At 42.8% G+C, this 20,607-nt stretch overlaps 1 protein-coding gene across 4 annotated transcripts in view; it reads right to left on the bottom strand.

Annotated features, from left to right (window-relative positions):
- Window positions 1-239: 239 nt before the first annotated feature.
- Window positions 240-20,607, bottom strand: part of LOC118704872 (acyl-coenzyme A synthetase ACSM1, mitochondrial) — a 45,811-nt gene continuing 25,443 nt past the window's right edge. For all 4 annotated transcript variants that reach the window (XM_036412923.2, XM_036412922.2, XM_036412924.2 and 1 more), the window contains 6 exons: window positions 19,642-19,722; window positions 19,037-19,138; window positions 6,270-6,397; window positions 5,179-5,278; window positions 3,703-3,822; window positions 240-579 (listed from right to left, as the gene is read on the bottom strand). In XM_036412923.2, the coding sequence (XP_036268816.1) occupies window positions 484-579; window positions 3,703-3,822; window positions 5,179-5,278; window positions 6,270-6,397; window positions 19,037-19,138; window positions 19,642-19,722 (627 nt within the window). In that variant the 3' untranslated portion in view covers window positions 240-483. The remainder of the gene's footprint in view (window positions 580-3,702; window positions 3,823-5,178; window positions 5,279-6,269; window positions 6,398-19,036; window positions 19,139-19,641; window positions 19,723-20,607) is intronic.

Genomic DNA, 20,607 nt, shown 5'->3' with positions numbered 1-20,607 from the left:
AGCCTAAATCGCGGGCCGAATGGTTTACTGAACAGTCATAAACTGTCATTGTGATGGAAACGCAGTGGAGTGCAGTGATGACAGCGCGGTGCGGGCCACATTGCAAGGCCTGGCGGGACGGATTTGGCCCGCGGGCCTTGTGTTTGACACATGTGCTCTAAAGGGAGAGGGGAGGGCAAGGAGGGACCGCATTTACCACAGGTTCATGTACATGATGCATGCACAACACAGGATCACCCTTGATGTCAATGTCAGCACTTTATTATCTTCAGCCCCAATTTGAGTGCCCGCCTGGGCAATCCAAAGTAACAAGAGCCTTGTTGGCAGGATAGTGACTGATGTTAACTTAAAAGAACAGAAATGCAGGAATGCTGGCAGACCTGGGTCCTTCCCAATTAGCCCTCACCACCCCCACTTTGCCCCAGCTATGTCGGGGGGGAGCCAGGTGTGTGCACAAAGTCACACTCAGAAGGGATGCTGAATTTACTGTGGTTGCTTCTGACCGAACTCCTTTTCCCGAAGTTCACTTCGTTTGATCTTGCCGGTGACGGTTTTGGGCAGCTCAGGGACAAACTCCACCTGCGTGAGGAAAAAGCAAACCAGCCTGAGTCCTGCTGTCACTTCCTACCCGTCCCCATTCCCCTCTTCACCCTGCACGTCCCCCAAACAGGCTGCAGCAGGTGCTGGCCTCAGTGGTGGGGGCCAAGTACGTCAGGTCCTCCTCCTGACCCCCTGAAGCTGCTGCAGCCTGTAACGTGCTCTGACCAATGAAATGTGGTGCAGTGAAGCATGCCCCCTCTCACAGGAAAGTGGGAACCTCTGAGCCTGGCCACTCTCTCTGTCCATCTCTGACAGCACCTTTCTTGTAATAAGCCATGCGGCAATCGGACTATTTCTTACCATAACATTTAGCCAAGAGGCATCCAACATAGAGCCCCACAGGGTTCAATTTGACTTTTAAGGGGAGCAATTTGAGAATGAGTTATCAACAGTGAATTTTTCCCATTTCTTAAGGTTCTAGGGGCCTGATATACAGTATCCTATCTAATAAAGAGGGAAAATGCTAATTGACCCTCACATTGTCACAATGATGGCGGCACTCAGAGCCAATAAGGAAGGCATATGCTAATTGACTGCCCCTCCCTCAAAGATGGTGGCACCCAAAGCCAATAAGGGGGGAATATGCTAATTGACTGCCATGCTCTCAAAGATTGTGGAGCCCACTGTCAAATGATGGTGGCGCCCAGCCCCCTCATTTCCCGCCGCCTAGGGCCAGCCCAAGGTACAGACAAGTGCTGGATGGTGGCTACCCAGGCACCCAGGGCCACCCGAAGCTAAGGTAACCAGGGCTGGCAGAGGGAGGGGTGAACTGGACTGGAGCTGTGAGAGCAGAAACCAAAATGGGAACAATCCCATTTACAATTGCATCAAAAAAAAAAAAAAAAAAAAAGTTAGATACCAGGAATAAACTTAACTAAGGAGGTAAAAGGCCTATACTCTGAAAACGACAGGACATTGAAAAATTCAATAGATAGAGAAAGACATAAACAAGTGGGAAAATATACCATGTTCATGCATTGGTAGAATCAACATCATTAAAATGTCCATACTACCCAAAACAATCTATAGATTCAATGAAATCCCCATTAAGATACCAATGGAATATTTCACAGGCCTTGAACAAACTCTCCAAAAATTTCCATGGGATTAAAAAAAAAAAAAAAAAAAAAGACCCTGAATAGCCTCAGCAATCCTGAAGAAGAACAAAGTTGGGGAGATGATAATACCAAATATCAATTTATATTACAAAGCCACTGTTTTCAAAACTGCCTGGTACTGGCATATGAACAGACATATAGTTCAATGGAACTAAATGGAGAACCCAGAAATCAACCAAAGCCGTAATGCTCAATTTGTATTTGACAACGGAACGAAGAGCATACAATGGAATCAAGACAGTCTATCCAATAAATGGTATTGGGATAATTGGAATAATTCATGCAAAAAAATGAAACTAGACCAACAACTTACACCATACACAAAAATAAACTCAAAATTGATAAAGGACTTAAATACAAGATGGAAAATCATAAAAATCTTAGAAGAATCCATAGACAGCAAAATATCAGACCTCTGCTATAGCAATATCTTTACTGATACAGTTCCTAGGACAATGGAACTAAGAAGAAAATAAACAAATAGGAATATATCAAAATAAATAGCTTTGCACAGCAAAGGAAACCATAAACAAAACAACAAGAGAGCCCACTGCATTGGAGACATATTTGCCAATTGCTCTCTCAGGTAAGGGTTTAATCTCCAACATTTACAGGGAACTCATACAACTTAACAAAAGGAAGATAAGTAATCCAATCAAAAAGTGGGCAAAGGACCTAAGTAAATAGACAATTTCAAAAGAGACATATGAAAACATTCTCAAAGTCACTAATCATCCAAGAGATGCAAATTAAAATGACAATGAGGTACCATCTCACACCTGTCAGAATGGCTATCATCAACAAATCAACAAATTACAAGTGCTGGTGAGGATGCGGAGAAAATGGAACCATTTCTCACTGATGGGAATGATGACTGGTGCAACCACTGTGGAAAACAGCGTGAAGTTTCCTCCAAAAATTAAAAATGGAATTCCCATTTGACCCAATAATCCCACTTCTTGGATATATATCCCAAGAAATCAGAAATACCAATCAGAAAGGATGTCTGAACCCTTATGTTCATAGCAGCACAATTTATAATATTAATAGCTAAGATTTAGAAACAGCATATGTGCTCATTAGAAGATGAATGGATTAAAAAACAGTGGTATATCTACACAATGGAATACTATGCTGCTGTAAAAAAGAATGAACTCTTACCATTTGCAATAGCATGGATGGACCTGGAGAGTATTATGCTAAGTGAAATAATCCAGTCAGAGAAAGATAAATATCACATGATGTCACTCACTTGTGGGATATAATGAACAACAAAGACTGATAAACAAAAATAAAGCCAGAGAAAAAAATATTTAGAATATAATAGAAATAATCCTTTTATTTGCAGATTTTTAATATTTCCTACAACCTTTGTGATATTATATTATATTATATTAGTACAGTTTTGGTAATATTATATTTAAAATATTTTGCTCTTGAAATATTAATGTTTATTCCATGTAATATATTTAAAGTTATTTTTCCTCAAGTATTTTTTATTGCATGTAACATTATATTTAAAATTATTTTTCTTGAAATATTAATGCATTTTGTATCTAAAAAAGAATGAACTACATGTTTTAAGGATATATATAAATTTGTTAACACTTGTTTGTTGTATACATAAGTAAGTATTGAGTGGCAGGATCAAATGTATTTCTTAGTATGAATCATGCTTAAGAATAGTTAGAAAGCAGCTGACTTAAATGTCTTTTTCAATTTTTAAAAATGTTAAATAGCTTTCTTGGATAGCTTTGGGCACTGGTCTGATTTTGTTGCCCTCAGGGTAATGTGCAGCACATTTTGGCTTTCTGACTCAGAACAGAGGTACCATCCCATTCAGTTGGCTGCATCCACCCCTAAGATGAATTGCTTCTTAGCAGAGAAAAATGCTCCTTCTATGTTTGGGTTCAGCATCTCCCGGCCACCCAACCAGACTTGGGGCAGCGGAGCTCAGAAGGGCACGAACATGGGCCCCACTCACCTTCCTCGGGTACTTGTACGGGGCGGTCACTGACTTCACGTGCTCCTGCAACTCCTTGATGAGCTGGTCTGGGTCATGGGACAGAAACTGTGGGGTCAGGACAACGAAGGCTTTCACCACCTGCAAAGCACAACCAGAGCGGGGGCTCAGTGACCTGGTTTAAAAAGTAAGTGTTTATGCAATGAATGGCAAAACAAGCTGACACCCGAGCCTTTGGAAACAGACAAGACTAGGTTCAAATCCAAATACTTCAATTTCTACCTTTCCCTTACAAAATCACTTAACCTCAAATTCCTTCTCCGTGACATGCGCAGAGTACAGGTCCATCCCATGGAGCTGAACATGGTGGCCTTATGTTCAGATTTCATGAGCTAGTATGTATACATAAAACATGCATGTAGTTTAACTGTATTATTATCCCCAGCATAATTATTTTCATCACCATTTTTACCATGAATGTATGTATAATTCTGTGCCTGGAAACTGTGGGCATTTAATAATTTTTGGTAACTTACTGAACTTATTGTTTTTATTTTTTAAGTTTCTTTTTTTTAAAAAGTAGATGTTTTTTGTTTATTTTTTAATTTCAGAGAGGAAAGGAGGGGGAGAGAGAGAAATATCAATAATGAGACAGAATCTTCACTCTGCTGCCTCCTGCAGGACCCCTACTGGGGATCTAGCCCGCAACCTGGCATGTGCCCTGACTGGGAATCAACCCTGGCTCTTGGGTCAACACTCAACCAATGAGTCAGATTGGCTGGGCTGAACTTATTGCTTTAATATTGTTACTAGACACCTGGTCCACGAAATTCATGCACTTGGGGAGGGGGCGTGGTATTTCTTAGCCTCGCCTGCTCCCTTTGGCAGTCCAGAGCCCTTGGAGAATATCCGATTACCAGCTTAGGCCCACTCCCCTCAGAGGTGAGAGAGGCTCCTGCCACTGCCACTGCACTCACCTGCCTTGAGCCCAGGACTGATCAACAGGGGGAAGCTCCAACATTGAGCGTCTGCCCTCTAGTGGTTAGTGCAAATCCTGGCTACTGATTGTACTACCATTCAGTTGATTTGCATATTAGCCTTTTATTATATAGGGTTTATGTCCTCATTGAATTGCACAGGCCTTATACCTATTAGGTGCTCAATAAATCCAGTGAATGCATTGGAAACAGAATGCTCAGATTTCCATCCTGGCTCCACCACAGTATGATTGGGACAAGTTATTTAACTTCTTTATGCCGCCTCTCTGTCTATTAAAAGGCTATAATAAGTAAGTCTCTAACTCCTTAGGTTGTTGTGAGGGTTAAATGAGCCAGATTGCCAGTATTTAATCAGGATAGTCACAGATGATGCCACAGTGCCTCCTGCTGCCCACACAGTGTAAGTACGCTGTGCATACCCACTGCTCTGGAAGTTTCCCCTGCACCAGCCTTCCAGTGCCCACATGCAGACCCCATGACCTCCTGTCCTTCCCCTCACCTGCCCTCGGATCGGGTCCGGGCTGCTCACCACAGCTGACTCAGCCACCGCCGGATGCTCTGCCAGGGCGTTCTCCACCTCTGTCGGCCCAATGCGGTACCTGTGGGACCAATGGTTCCTGCTCTGCTTCTGAGCAGATGCCTGGGCTGGAGTGACCCAAGCCCTCCAATCTCATGTGTGGGAGTCAGACTTCCCTGGGCACAGAGGGCAACCTTAACAAGAGCCAGAGGACTGTGAGAAGGCTCTGTAGGGACCAGGATGTGAAGACCTGGGCATTGCAAGCTCAGATGCTCCCAAGGCCTCCCCTCACTGCCTCTGGTGGGCGGTGGGGGTGGGAGGCTGTCCTCCTGAGGCTGAGTGTGTGGCACAAGCATCTTCCCAGCAGGACTCTTACTGTACACTTGGGAGCCTCAAACTTTGTCTTAAAGATTTAGGGAAATTCTGTCTCACTACATCAGCATCCAATGTAGAAATTTAAAAAGTAAAACAAACCTAATTTCCCTGATGCATCCAAGGGAAGTTGTTACTTGTGTCACTTTTTCTCCCTACATCACCTAAGCAGTAGGGACAACAGATTGGGAGCCACACTACCTTGGTTCAAATATGGGCCTCTCCCTGCACTATCTTGGAAACTTTCAGCAACTTAGTTCACTGGTCAGTGACTCAGTGTTCTCATCTGTAAGATAGGCACAATAATGGCATCTACTGGGTGAACAAAGCACAGAGCAGTGCACTTTCACACAGTAAGTTCTCCATGAGCTTAGCTGGTATTGCTGCTGTTGTTCTGTGGTATGTGTTCCATTGGAGGAACACAGAGAATAATTTCCCCCAACCAATGGCGACAAATGGGGGCTCAAACAAGGTCTCCTTTGCCAATCCTATATCCCCTCTTTAAATTGTATGATGTCTACTGCGGTTGCATTTCCAGGCCTTGAATTTTATTTTGATGTTGGAAGAGATGCACAGATACCCCAGGCCAACGCCCTGTAGAAATGGCTGCATTCAGGAACAGGTTGCAGGTCCCATCCCCAATTCTTGGAGAAATGTTGCAGCAAGCTAGAGCCTGCCAGGCCCAGGTCAGCCACACCTACCCAGAGGCGTTGATGATGTCATCGTCCCTCCCCAGGAACCAGATGTAGCCCTCTTCGTCAATAGTTGCTTTGTCCCCAGTGTTGTAAAAGTCCCCACACTCCACTTTGGCTGTCTTCACTGGGTCATTCTGCAGAGAGAAGGGCACTCTTATTGAAGGCAGTGAGATTAGAGATGCTGAGCTGGAACCTGGGGCTCAGATCTGGGTTTGAGCCCCGCTTCTCACTCCACTGGGCACTCCTGCAACTTTTGTAATCTCTCTGAGTCTACTTGCTTTACATGCAAACACTCAATGCATGTTACCTGTCAATTAATGTACAAAATACACTGACAAATGATATTAATATAACACAGTGGCTGAACAGATGGAAGGTGATAATAAACTTTTCTAAATGAATTTTCTTCCCCAAGTACCATCTCATCTCATTCTCAAAGGAAGCTTGTGGCCTTGGCAAGTGTGGCTCATTTGCTTGAGTGTAATCCCATGTACCAAAAGGTGGCTAGTTCACTTCCTGGTTAGGGCACATGCCCAGGTTGTTGGCTCAATCCCTAGTAGGGGGCATGTAGAAGCCACCTGGTCAATTTTTGATGAAATAATGGCCGAAAACTTCTCTAGCCTGGTGGAGGAAAAAGTAATACAAGTTCAGAAGGTTCAGAAATCTCCAAGCAAGAAGAACCAAAACAGGCCCATGTCACAACACATCATCATTAAAATGCCAAAATTAAAGACTAAGAGAGAATCTTAAAGGCAACAAGAGGAAAGCAAGCTGTTACCTACAAAGGAGTTCTCATAAGGCTGACACCTGATTTCTCATTAGAAACTCTATAGACCAGAAGGGAATAGCATGAAGTACTCAAAGTAATGGAAAGCAAGGATCTAAAACCAATTGTCAGCAATATATCCATCAAGGCTATCATTCAAAATAGACAGTCAAATAAAGGGCTTCCAGGACAAGAAAAAAAGGCCGAAGGAGTACATCACCACCAAGCCAGAATTACAAGAAATGCTATAGGCCCTGCAACAATGAGAAGGAGAAACAGAGAGAGAAACATACACATACAGAATTAAAATGGCTATAAATAAGTACCTATCAATAATAACCCTAATGTAAATGAAATACATGGTCCAATCAAAAGGCATAGGATCGCTGAATGGATATAAAAACACGAGCCAACTATATGCTGTCTATAAGAGACCCTCCTCAGAACAAAAGACATACACAGGATGAGAGTGAAGGAATGGGGGAAAAATTTTTTTTCCATGCAAATTGAAAGGAAAAAAAAGGCTTGATTAGCAATACTCATATCTGACAAAATAGACTTCAAAGTGAAGGCCATCACAAAAGACAACAAAGATCACTTTAGTACATAATACAAAAGGGATGGATTCTATAAGAAGATAGAACCTTGGTAAACACATATATACCCGATATAGAAGCACCTACATATATTTTTAAAACTGCTAGACTTTAACAGCTAGAGGAGAGATTGACAACAATACAGTCATAGCAGGGGACTTTATCACCCTGCTGACCTCACTGGATAGATCTTCCAGACAAAACGTGAAACAGAAACAGTGACTCTGAAGGACACACTGGATCAGATGGATATAATTGACATTTATAGAACAGTTCACCCCAAAGCAGCAGAATATACAATAGTACATTCTCAAGTGCACATGGATCATTCACAAAGATAGACCACATGTTAGGACACAAAACAAGTCTCTACAAGTCCAAGAAGATCAAAACCATATCAAGCAACTTCTCATAACAGTAGAATGCAATTAGAAATCAACTACAGTAAAAAAACAAAAACAAAAACAAAAACAAAACCCCTGAAACATTCAAACACATGGAGGCTGAGTAGCATGTTATTAAACAAAGAATGGGTTTCTGATGACATCAATCAATCAATCAATCAATAAATAAAAACCTTCCTGTAAACAAATGAAAATGAACACACAATGACGCAAAATCTCTGGGACACAGCAAAAGCAGTCCTCAGAGGGAAGTTCATAGCATGACAGGCATACCTCAAAAGAAGAAAAATTGAAGGATCCTAGGTGGCTCCTGACAGGACTGCAAGCTACTAGATGGTGTGAGAGTGAGAGAAGGAAAGGAGAGTGCGTGGGTGTGCGGGGAGTGTCAGTATTTGTGAGTGAGGGACAGCTATACTCCAAGGGACTGGCGGGGACTGCAGGATCAGCCCACATCCCCCACCCCCCCTGGCCGGGCAGCCTCTACTGAGGCTGCACTCTCTCCCAGAGCAGCAGGCTCTGCAGCAGAGGCCAGGCCATTCTGAAGGGGAGATGGCTGAGGTCAGAGACTGATTGTGGTCAGAACCCCAGCCTTACCTTCAACCAGGGAGATCTCCGATGCCTCCCGGGACCGTACAACCACAATGCCCAGGGACCAGTTATCTCATCTGCCAATCCATGAACACCAGAACTCCAACTTCCCCTATCCTGGTGCCTGGGAGGTCTGTACAGGGGGGAGACAAACATGCGAATTCCGGATGGGCCCTGCTCCTTTCCACAGAGCAGTAGGAACAGCTGAATCAAAGAGCACCCACCAGGAACTGTCCAATTAAACACAGCTGGCATTGCCTGAAGAAAGGTGAGATTTGGGATCCAGGCTAGACTGAGAAGCCGTGCAGTGGGAACTAGAGCCTCAGAGAAAGACTGTCTCCCACGAAATTCGCTGCTTTTGGGATCAGTGTAGCCCTCAAATGTGGAAGGGGGTCCACAGGGCGCCTGGCAGAAAGGGACTGTAGATAGTAACCCACAGCTAGGCTGGACCCAGAAAGGCAGCCTCAGAGTCGGGCACGGAGTTGGGCACAGAATTGTGCACAGAATCAGAGTACAGCTGCCTTTTAGCCCAGGATATTAAGACAGAAACACTGCCACCCAGGGGCTGTAGCAGAAATGGACTCTTGTGTGTAAAAACAACTAAAAACAGACTGAGAACCAGAGAGCGGAGAGATCCCACCTGCTTGAAAATAGGGCTGTGGCTTAGGACCCCAGAGAACTTCATCCTGTGTTGACTACCCGCAAGGAAAAAAGACGTGCCAAGCAGAACAGTGAAGGAAGTGAACGACCTCCACTAATTCACATTTTTATATTTTATCTTTTACTTTAGAAACCAATTTTTTCTCTCACTTGATTTTACCTTATTTTTATTATATTTTTATTTTTAAACTATTAGTATTAATACTATTATTGAACTCTTTTTTTAAAGTTTTATTTTATGTAATTTTTTCTTTATTTTATTTTGGGATTGATGTTATACATTCTATTTTGATTTCCCCTTTAGAATTATTTTATTCTCTCTCAATTTTTTCTTTATGCCTGTTACGAAGCGAGTCCCCAAGAGATGGACCACCGGAGCCAATTTGATTAAGCATGCTAGAATTTATTACAGATTTGAATCTGGACTCAAACCATGGCTGACGCAGCAGCCGGTAAACACCCAGGTAAGAGCCCTGATGGAAGGGCAGTCCCTCCAGAGCGCTCACACAAAAACACAGACAAACACACACCTACCGCGGCCAGTCAGGCTCTTCGGAATGGGGGTCCCTCATGGTCCTGGCTGGGGATTCCAGTCATGATCCCCAAGGACCACCAGGGAGCCGAGTCCGATGCAATAAACAAAAGAGCCATCTCTATGCTAGCATAGGCTATCCCACTCATGCCGGCAGCATGGCGGAAGAGAGCGAATATCGCCCAGTCCAGGAGTTTTATTCAGGTCGGTGATGTCACTGCCTCGGCTAACCCTGATTGGCCCCTCAGGACTAAATTCTAAAGACTGGGGACGGCCTGCAGGGTTGGTTCCCATTCACACTCTGCTTGACATTGGATGTGGCCCTATCTTGCCCATAATACAAAAGCAGAACTAAAGGTTATCTACAGTTTCTACCCCTGAAGCTACTGAGTCAGTGGGAGTCAATCTCCTGTAACTACCCTATTGTTTAAGCAAGCAATCAAAGGTAGAAGTCAGATAGCAAGGTTAAAATTCAAACAGCAGTTTTTACCCAAGTATGAGTGCTACCATATTTCAATGCCAACACTCTATCACTCGTCCCCTTTTTTTGTCCAGTTTCTCTTACCCTGTTCCTGCTTTAGTTTTTCTCTGCCCTTTCTTCTTTTTTTTTAAATCAATCTTTATTGTTCATATTATTACAAAGGTTCCTCATTTCTTCCCCCCTCCACCAGGTTCCCACCCCATCCTGCGCCCCCTTCCCACCCCCCATTGTCCTCATCCATAGGTGCACAGTTTATGTTCAGTCTCTTCCTGCATCCACCACTCCCCCTTTCCACGATAACTGTCAGTCCACTCCCCTCCCGTATCTCTGACTCTACTACAATCAACAGCTAATATTGTTCATCAGGTTTTTCAATCTTTTTTTTTAATTAATAAATTTTTACACTTCTAAGAATAAATTTTAAAATCTAATAGTTTTAAACCTTGTTTTTTCTGCCCTGGGAATTGAGAAGCAAACTTGTTTACACGTAAACTTGCCCTTAGGCTATCAAAAGGTGTAGCCATTCAAATGTAAATGAACACATTGTTTAAAGATAGCTGCTGGTTGGAATTGGATTACCTGTTCTGGGTGGGAATTAAAATTAAGGTGTTAGCTTTAAAACCTCTTTTTGGCAAGAGACCTTAAACTTTCAGAACTTTAAATTTTTCAGATAGTACATCAGTTACTTAGCATTTTCTCAAATCAAAAATACCTCCACATGCCCAAGGATACACTTCACACAAAAGACATTTCCAAATAGATCAACCAACCTCATCCAGGCCCCACCCAAGGCACTCACAGATCAACACCCCAGCGCTATACTAATTCAACACATCCAGATCTAAGCCTTCATCACTTGATTCAGCAGACCCTGAAGTTCTCCCAAAAGTTTCCAGCCATGTCTGAGAGGCAGCCCTGGGGCATGGGCAGGCAAGGAGCGAGCTGTTCCGGGCCTGGCCTCTGTTGCTCTGGTCCGCTCCACAACCAGCTGCTCTGGGTCTGGCCACTGCCGCTCCCAGCCTGGCTGTTGCTGCTTTGGGCCTGGCCGCTCCCGACCTGGCTGCTACGGGCTTGGTTGCTGCTGTTCTGGGACTGGCTGCTCCCAACCCGGCTACTCTGGGCCCAGCCGATTACGGTCTGGTGGCTGCTGCTGCTGGGGGCCTGGCTGCTCCCGACTAGGTTGCTCCTGACCCGGTTGCTCCCGACCCGGATGCTCTGGGCCTGGCTGCTCCGGGCCCGGCCGCTCCAGGCCTGGCTGCTGCTGCTCTGGGCCTGGCTGTTTCTGACCTGGCTGCTCTGGGCCTGGGTGCTCTGGGCCTGGCCGCCTCTGCCTCAGGCCTGGCTGCTCCAGGCCCGGCTGCCGCTCCAACATTCTGTCCATTTTTTTTTTTTAAACGCATTTATAGTGCAATGTTGGCTGCTGAGTTGAGTTCTGTCTTAGTCTTCGATTTTTCAAGATCTTCTTTGTATTCTTTCTTAAGTAATTTTACTATCTTTTGCTATAACTTGATTTCTTCACATTGAAAACTTCTTCTGTTTCTTCCTCCTCGTCCTGGAAGCTCAGCAGGCTGGCCTGTGGTGCCCCTTTGTTTTCCAGAGGCTCCTGCACAGCTTCAGCCTGTGGCCGGGGTCGGTGCCGCCCAGGAAGCAGCCCCCATCTGCCCTTTCTTTTTACTCCCTGTTAAAAATTGATCTTACTCCTCATCTAATTTCCTCTCCCCTGCTCCAAACCCATACACATCTCTCTCTTTGCTTTCTTCACTATCCAAATTCTTTTTCCTTTTTTTTTGCATTTTTCTTTCTTTCTGTCTTATTGTTGCTGTTTGTTTGATTATTGGTTTGTTTTTTATTTGTTTGCTTCAATTTTTCCTCTCATCAATTCTTCTCTTCCTCTACTAATAGCTTAACTAATTCCATTCACCAACCCATGCCTATCTATTCTCTATCCTCCTTTTCCAATAGTAAACAAATACATAGATAAATAGGTTAAAAAAGGAGGGAAATTATATATATATATATATATATATATATATATATATATATATATATATATATCTTTTTTGTATATAGTTTTTACTTTTCTTCTTATACCTCCTCTATACTCAATTGTGGCTATCTCCCCATTCATTCAATTCCTTGACCTTACCACCTGGAAATAAGGTCTGCCTCCTCAGATTCATCAGGTGTTTATTGTCTGAAGGTTTTTGTTTGCATTTTTTGGATTAGTTGTTGTTTTATTGGAGCTTTCTTCCCATATATGTGTTCTTCCCCTTCTTTTTTTTCTTCTCTCTCTTTTCTCTCTTACATTTTTTTCCTTTTCTCATTATCAGTTTTGTAATCATCTCTATTTCCTAATTCTCTTTTCTCTGGTGGTCACCTTTATTTAGGAGTATTAGTATTGTGGATAGATTTGTTTTTTGGTGCCCTGAGCATTGTGTTTTGTTGTGTTGTATTTTGTGCCTTTAAATCATTGCAGGAGAGAGAGAGCTACAAAACCAGAAATCTTGAAACTACCGGTAGTGATCATGGGTAGACAAAGAAACAGCCTGCATAGGAAGGAAAAGGAGGAATCACCAGAAAATGAAGTCAATGAAATGGAAGCAAGCAATATGACAGAGAAAGTATTTAGAGCAATGGTCATAGGTTGCTGAAAAGGATGGAAGACAAATTCAACAATATGTGTAAGAACCAAGAGGAAATGAAGAAGAACCAAGAAGAAATGAAAAATGGCATTGCTGTAATAAAGAACTCAATGGAAAACATCAACAGTAGACTAGAAGAAGCAGAGGACCTCATCAGTTAGCTAGAAGACAAGTTAGGAAAAAATACCCAAACAGAGCATTAAAAAAAAAGAAAAACCACAAAAAACGCCCACAACTTAAAAAACAGGAGGAGAGCCTTTGGAAACTTTGGGACAACACAGAACGAAACAACATCTGCATAATAGGGGTTCCAGAAGGGCAGGGAACTGAGCAAGGAATAGAAAACCTGATTGAAGTAATAATGACAGAAAACTTCCCTGATATTGGGAAGAAAAAAACTCACACATATCCAAGAAGCTCACAGAGTCCCAAACAACATGAACCCCAAAAGATCAACACCTAGACACATTATAATTAAATTGATAAACACCGCCAACAAAGTAAGAATCTTAAAGGCTTCCAGAGAGAGATAGAAAGTTACCTATAAAGGATCTCCCATCAGACTATCAACTGATTTCTCAATAGAAACACATCAGGTCAGAAGGGAATGGAATGAAATATACAAAGTTATGCAAAGCAAGGGTCTGAATCCAAGAATACTGTACCCAGCAAGGCTATCAATAAAAACTGGGGGTGAAATCAGGAGCTTCAAAGACAAAAAACGACTAAGGGAGTTTATTACCACCAAATCAGCAATGCAAGAAATACTAAAGGGTCTGCTATAAAATGAAGAAATAGGAAGGGAAGAAGGAACACAGGCATAATGAATAAAAATGGTGACAAACAAGTACCTATAAATAATAACTTTAAATGTAAATGGATTAAATGCCCCAATCAAAAGACTTAGGGTAGCTGAGTAGTAAGAAAACATGACCCTTATATCTATTGACTACAGGAAACTCACCTTAGAACAAAGGACTCACAAAGACTGATGGTGAAAGGATGGAAAAAGGTTTTTCAGGTGAATAGAAATGAAAAAAAAAAAAAAAAAGCTGGGATAGCAATATTTATATCCAACAAATTAGACCTCAAAGTGAAGGCCATAAGAAGAGATAAGGAAGGTCATTTCATAATACTAAAGGGAGCAATTCAACAAGAAGATATATAACTCTAATAAACATATATGCACCCAATATAGGAGCACCCAAATACATTAAAAAAAAAAAATCTGGCCCTAGCTGGTTTGGCTCAGTGAATAGAACATCTGCCTGTGAATTGAAAGGTTCCAGATTTGATTCTGGTCAAGGGCACATTCCTCTGTTGTGGGCTCCATCCAGAATGGGGTACTTGCAAGAGTTAGCAGATCAATGATTCTCTCTCAAAATTTATGTTTCTATCTCTCCCTCCCTCTTGCTGCTTCTCTGAAATCAATAAGAATGTGTTTTAAAAAATTCTGGAGGATATCAAGGGAAAGATTGACAGCAATATAATCATAGTAGGGGACTTTAATATACCAGTAACACCACTGGAAAAATCCTCTAAGCAAATAAATAAGCAAACAAACAGCAATCCTAAATGACTCACTAGATCAGATGGAATTAATTGACATCTTCAGAACATTCCACCCCAAAGCCACAGAATATACATTCTTCTCAAGTGCACAGGGGTCATTTTCAAAGACAGACCACATATTGGGGCACAGGCAAAGTCTCTTCAAATTCAAGAAGATAGAAATCATATCAAGAATTTTCTCAGATCACAATGGCATAAAACTAAAAATCAACTACAATAAAAAAAAATAAAACACCTGGAGGCTAAATAGCATGCTATTAAACAATGATTGGGTTACAAAGAGATCAAAAAAGAAATAAAAAGCATCATGGCAACAAATGACAATTAAATCACAACAAACCAAAATCTATGGAACACAGAGAAAGCAGTCTTGATAGGGAAGTTCATAGCTCTGGAGGCCTGTCACAAAACAAAAAAAGATGGTAATAAATTATCTAACCTTATAACTCAAAGAATTAGAAAGAGAGCAACAAGAAAAGCCAGCATTAGCAGGAAGGAAATAATAAAGATCACAGTGGAGATAAATGACATACAGACAAAAAAAAAAATACAAAAGATTAATAAAAAGATAAACAAGATTGATGAACCTCTAGTCAGGCTCACCTAGAAGCAAAGAGAGAGGACCCAAGTAAACAAAATCAGAAATGAAAGAGAAGAAATAACAACAGACCCTGCCAAAATACTAAGGATTGTTAAGAAATACTATGAACAACTCTAATTCCAACAAAATGGACAACATAGATAAAATGGACATATTCTTAGAAAAATATAAGCTCCCAAAACTCAATCAAGAATAAAAAAAACAAACACAAAAACTGGATAGGTCGATAACTACTGAATAAATTGAAGCAGAGATAAAAAAAATTTCCAGCAAACAAAAGCCCTGATCAAGATGGCTTTACAGGGGAGTTCTACCAAACATTCAAAGAACTAAAACCTATCCTTCTCAGACTATTTCAAAAAATTCAAGAGAAAGGCACACTTCCAAGCTCTTTCTATGAAGCCAGCATTACTCTAATTTCAAAACCAGATAAAGACACCATAAAAAAACACAAACTACAGGCAAATATCCTTTCCCTCCCTCCCCCCCAAAAATCCTTAGTGAACATAGATGCCAAAACCCTCAACAAAATTCTAGCAAATAGAATTCAGCATTACATTAGAAAGATCATATGCGAATCAATAAATGTGATACATCACATAAACAAACTGAGAGACAAAAATCACATCAATCAATGCCAAAAAAACATTTGACAAAATCCAACATCCTTTCTTGATAAAAACTCTCAGCAAAGTGACAATCAAGGGATCATACCATAAAATAATAAAAAGCCTTATATGACTAACCTACAGCCAACATCATACTCAATGGGCAAAAACTAAACTCATTTTCCCTAAGAATGGGAACAAAATAGGGATGCCCATTTTCACCACTCCTGTTCAATATAGTACTGGAAGTGCTGGCCATAGCAATCAGACAAGAAGAAGAAATAAAAGGCATCCAAATTGGAAAAGAAAAATTAAAACTGTCCTTATTTGCAAATGACATGATACAATACATAGAAAACCCCCAAAGATTCCATAAAGAAAACTACTGGACCTAATAAATAAATTTGGCAAAGTAGCAGGTTACAAAATTAACATCCAAAAATCTATGGTCTTTTTATACACTAATAATGAACTCACAGAAAGGGAAGTGAAAAAAACAAACAAACAAACAACAATGCCATTTACCATTGCAACAACAAAAAAAAAATTAAGATACCTAGGAATAAACTTAACCAACAATGTAAAAGACCTGTACTCTGAAAACTACAGGACATTGAAAAAAGAGACAGAGGAAGACATGAACAAATGAAAGAATATACCATGTTCATGAATTGGTAGAAACAACATCATTAAAATATCCATACTACCCAAAGAAATCTATAAATTCAACACAATCCCCATTAAAAAACCAATGGCATACTTCAAATACCTAGAACAATCTCTTCAAAATTCATCTGGAATAAATAAATAAATAAATAAATAAATAACCCCAAATAGCTGCAGCAATCTCGAGAAAGAAGAACAATGTTGGAGGGATCCCAATACCAGATATCAAGCTATATTACAAAGCCACTGTTTTCAAAACTGCCTCGTACTGGCAGAAGAACTGACATATAGACCAGTGGAACAGAACAGAGAACCCATAAATCACCACAAGCCAGTATGCTCAATTAATATTTGACAAAGGAGGCAGGAGCATACAATGGAGTCAAGACAGTCTTTTCAATAAATGGTGTTGGAAAAACTGGACAGATACTTGCAAAACAATGAAACTAGACCATCAACTTACACCAGATACAAAAATAAACCCCAAATGGATAAAGGACTTAAAATGTAAGACAGGAAACAATAAAAATCTTAGAAGAAGCCATAGGCAGCTAAATAGCAGACATTGTCATACTAATATCTTTACTGATACAACTACTTGGGCAGTGGAAACTAAAGAGAAAATAAACAAATGGAACTACATCAAAATAAGAAGCATTTGCATAGCAAAAGAAAAATCAACAAAACAACAAGAGAGCCCACTGCATGGGAGAACACATTGGCCAATGTTATCTCTGATAAAGGTTTAATTTCCAACATTTACAGGGAATTCATACAACTTAACAAAAGAAAGATAAACAATCCAATAAAAAAAAAATGGGCAGAAGACTTAAATAGACACTTTTCAAAAAAGGACATTCAGAAAGCCAAGACATATGAAAACATGCTCAAAGTCACTAATCATCCAAGAGATGCAAATCAAAATGATAATAAGATACCATTTCACACTGTCAGAATGGCTGTCATCAACAAATCAACAAACAAGTGCTGGCCAAGGTGCTGAGAAAAGAGAACCCTCCTGCAATGCTGATGGGAATGCAGGCTGGTGCAGCCACTGTGAAAGACAGTATGGGGTTTCCTCAAAAAGGTAAGAATGGAAATCCAATTTGACCCTGCAATCCGACTTCTAGGACTATATCCCAAGAAACCAGAAACACCAATCAGAAAAGGAATATGCACCCCTATGTTCATAGCAGCACAACTTACCATAGCCAAGATTTGGAAACAGCCTAAATGCCCATCAGCAGATGAGTGGATTTCAAAACTGTGATACATCTACACAATGAAATACTACGCTGCTGTAAAAAAGAAGGAATTCTTACCATTTGCAACAGCATGGATGGAACTGGGGAGAATTATGCTAAGTGAAATAAGCCAGTCAATGAAAGAAAAATACCACATGATGTCACTCACTTATGGGTAATAAAGAACATTATAAACTGATGAACAAAAGTGGATACAGAGGCAGAGCAGCATCGAACAGACTGTCAAAATACATCAGGAAGGCTGAGAAGGGTTGAGAGGGGGAGGTAAGAGATCAAACAAAGGACTTGTATGCATGCATATAAGCATAACCAATGGATGCAAGATAGAGGGGGGTAGAAGGACCAGGGGAAGTTCAGTGGGGGGGGGGGGGGAGAAGAGACATGTGTACTACTGTTTGTAATATTTTAAGCAATTTAATAAAATTAAAATTAAAAGAATAAAATAAAATAAAAACAAGAAAATTTTACAGTAACTATTTAACCCTTCAACTTAAAGAACTAGAAAGAGGACAACAAGAAAAGACCAGAGTAAGCAGAATGAAGGAAATAAAGATTAGAGCAGAAATAAATGACATAGACTCTTAAAAAAAAAAAATCAATGAAACCAAGAGCTGGATCTTTGAAAAGATAAACAAAATTGATGAATGGTTTAGCCAGTGGTTTTTACTATTCGTTGATAGTATCACATGAGGAGCAGCGACCGCCCCCCCCCCCCCCCCTGGAAGCCACAGGGATGAGAACAGTGACACCAAAAGAGTGGCTGATGGCTGTTCTTTTGGAGAAAGAAGATGGAATCTGAAATCCATTTCAGGTGTGCCCACCTTTCCATGCCCATTTTGGAAGCTGAGAATTTTCTTAGTGGCCTCTATTACCCTGGGAAGGGTAGGGTTTATGTGGTCAGGAATCTCAGCAGGTTTCCTTAGAGCCATCACAGGTTTCTGTAACCTCTGGATTTCCCATTAGGCTCTGGGGCTGAAAGACACGTATTTGAACCTTAGCTCTGCCATGTATTTGACATTGGGAAACACATGATTCCTACGGTCTGATTTTCTCAGAGAAGTGCGGGTAAGGGAGGCCTCAGGAGGCTCAGGACAGTTACTAGGTTTGCGCACGCCCTGTTGGTAAATTGGAGAGTAGGATGTGAACCCAGTCGAAGCCTGCATTCTTAATCAGCCCCCAAGTCCGAGGATTCCGAAGCCAGGCTTCTCCACCGCACCAGTGCCACGTGGGTCAGGAGAGGAAAGGCTGTGAGCTTTGCGTGAACTAGACCTGCCTTCACTGAACTGGAGCACGTAACGGGAGATGGGAGGAGTCTCAGGATGCAGAGTTGGGTGCCTCCCTTATCGCTGCAGGGGTGCTCGGCCCAGGGAGCAGCAGGCGGGGCGCCCTCACCTCATACAACATGAACAGGCCGATGGGCTTGGTGGGCTTCATCCTGATGCCAAGGTTGCCCTCAGTGTTGGGCGGCAGGATGTTGCCTTTGTCGTCGATGATCTGGAGCAAGAGGTCTGTGAGGCCCCTTGCAGGGCTGGCTCCCAGCCCTCCTGCCTCCCCTGCTTTTCCCCCGCCCCCTCAGCTCTGCCTGGTTTATGCGTGTGACACCAATGGGGACCATGGGGAGATCCCTGTCAGGAAACAGAATGAAGCTGTCAAGTCTTTGAAATCAGCAAGTCATGGGCGTGTTTGTTTCCTGGTGTGGACATCGCAAGTGTCTTCAAGCTAGAAAACAGGGGTCAGGACAAGCTAAAAGCTGGAGGGTGGAGAGAGCTGCCGGGCACCCCCAGGTCTTGTGTGCCACGGCTGTGTGCGTGGCCTCGGCTGGCACGGTGAGCTGCACTGATGCCCACAGTACTGACTCTCCCAGGAAACCAGAGGGGAACTAGGAGAGGAGGAGGGACAACTCGGACGGGGACCCGGCTCTTCTGCCGCCTGGTGTCACACGGGGTTGATCCCAGCTGAGCCCTCAGTGCTCCCTGGCCACGCCTTTAGGACCAAACCTGGACGTCGAAGGGCGGGATGGCTTTCCCCATGGAACCGGTCTTGACCTGTGCCCCCCGGGCAGTGCCGCATGTGATTCCCTGTGCACAAAAGGAAGAGAAGACCAGTTGTCAATGGCTTCAGGCCGATCACAGAGCAGCAACAATGGTTCACAGCACCCCGCTCACACACACTGCTCTTAGAGCCTGTGGGGGAGCTGGGAGCTCTGCGCGCTGGGCTCAGGGCATTGACCCAGCTCTTCAGCAGACAGTCACGGCGCCCGACATGTGACATGCACTGGGCCAGTGCCGGCTGCCAGGGCCACAGGGTTCCCAGGTGGAGGCCAAGAGAGGAGCAAAGAGCTGAGCTTGGGGCTGTGGGTGTGTGTTGGGTGGGGGAGTGCCCACTGCATGCCAGACCTGTGTCCATTTGACCAACACTTACTCAAGACTGAACCTGACAGAACCCTGTCTCCTCTGCCCCCCGGGGCTGCGCTGAAATCACTTAGGCTGTGCACCAGTGAGCTCACCTGGCTCCTATGGCAACCAGCCCAGACTCAGTCCCCAGGTGAAGTCCCGGGCGATCCTCCTTCGGTGGCATTTCCCCTGCATTTCTGTTGTCACCAACAGGCCTTATACTGACGTTTGGGCATGTTTCCCTCCACAGATACGCAGTGTCTGAGCTTAGAGATGTCCCTTCTGCTCTGCACCCCTGACACCTGGCCCACGACCCCCCACATCAGTGCTGTCAGCGGGCTGGCCCTGGGGGGGGTGCAGGCTGGGTAACTCCGGGGCTTCACATTCCCTTCCACTCCCCTCGCCACCACCCGCAGGGGCAGCATTCCATTCCCATTTGGGAGACAGGGAAGTCGAGCTTCTGGCAGGCTCCACGGTATGCCTGTGGGCTTCATGCTGCCACTGGCGATGCTGAGAGGAACTGAGACCTGAGCTCCTGGCAGAGGAAGGTCTGCCTCTCCAAGCTGCTGC

Source organism: Pipistrellus kuhlii, unplaced genomic scaffold (genome assembly GCF_014108245.1).
Source record: "Pipistrellus kuhlii isolate mPipKuh1 unplaced genomic scaffold, mPipKuh1.p scaffold_m20_p_48, whole genome shotgun sequence".
NCBI lineage: Eukaryota > Metazoa > Chordata > Mammalia > Chiroptera > Vespertilionidae > Pipistrellus > Pipistrellus kuhlii.
The sequence above is the reverse complement of the archived record's forward strand: the minus strand, read 5'-3'. Positions and strand labels throughout refer to the sequence as shown.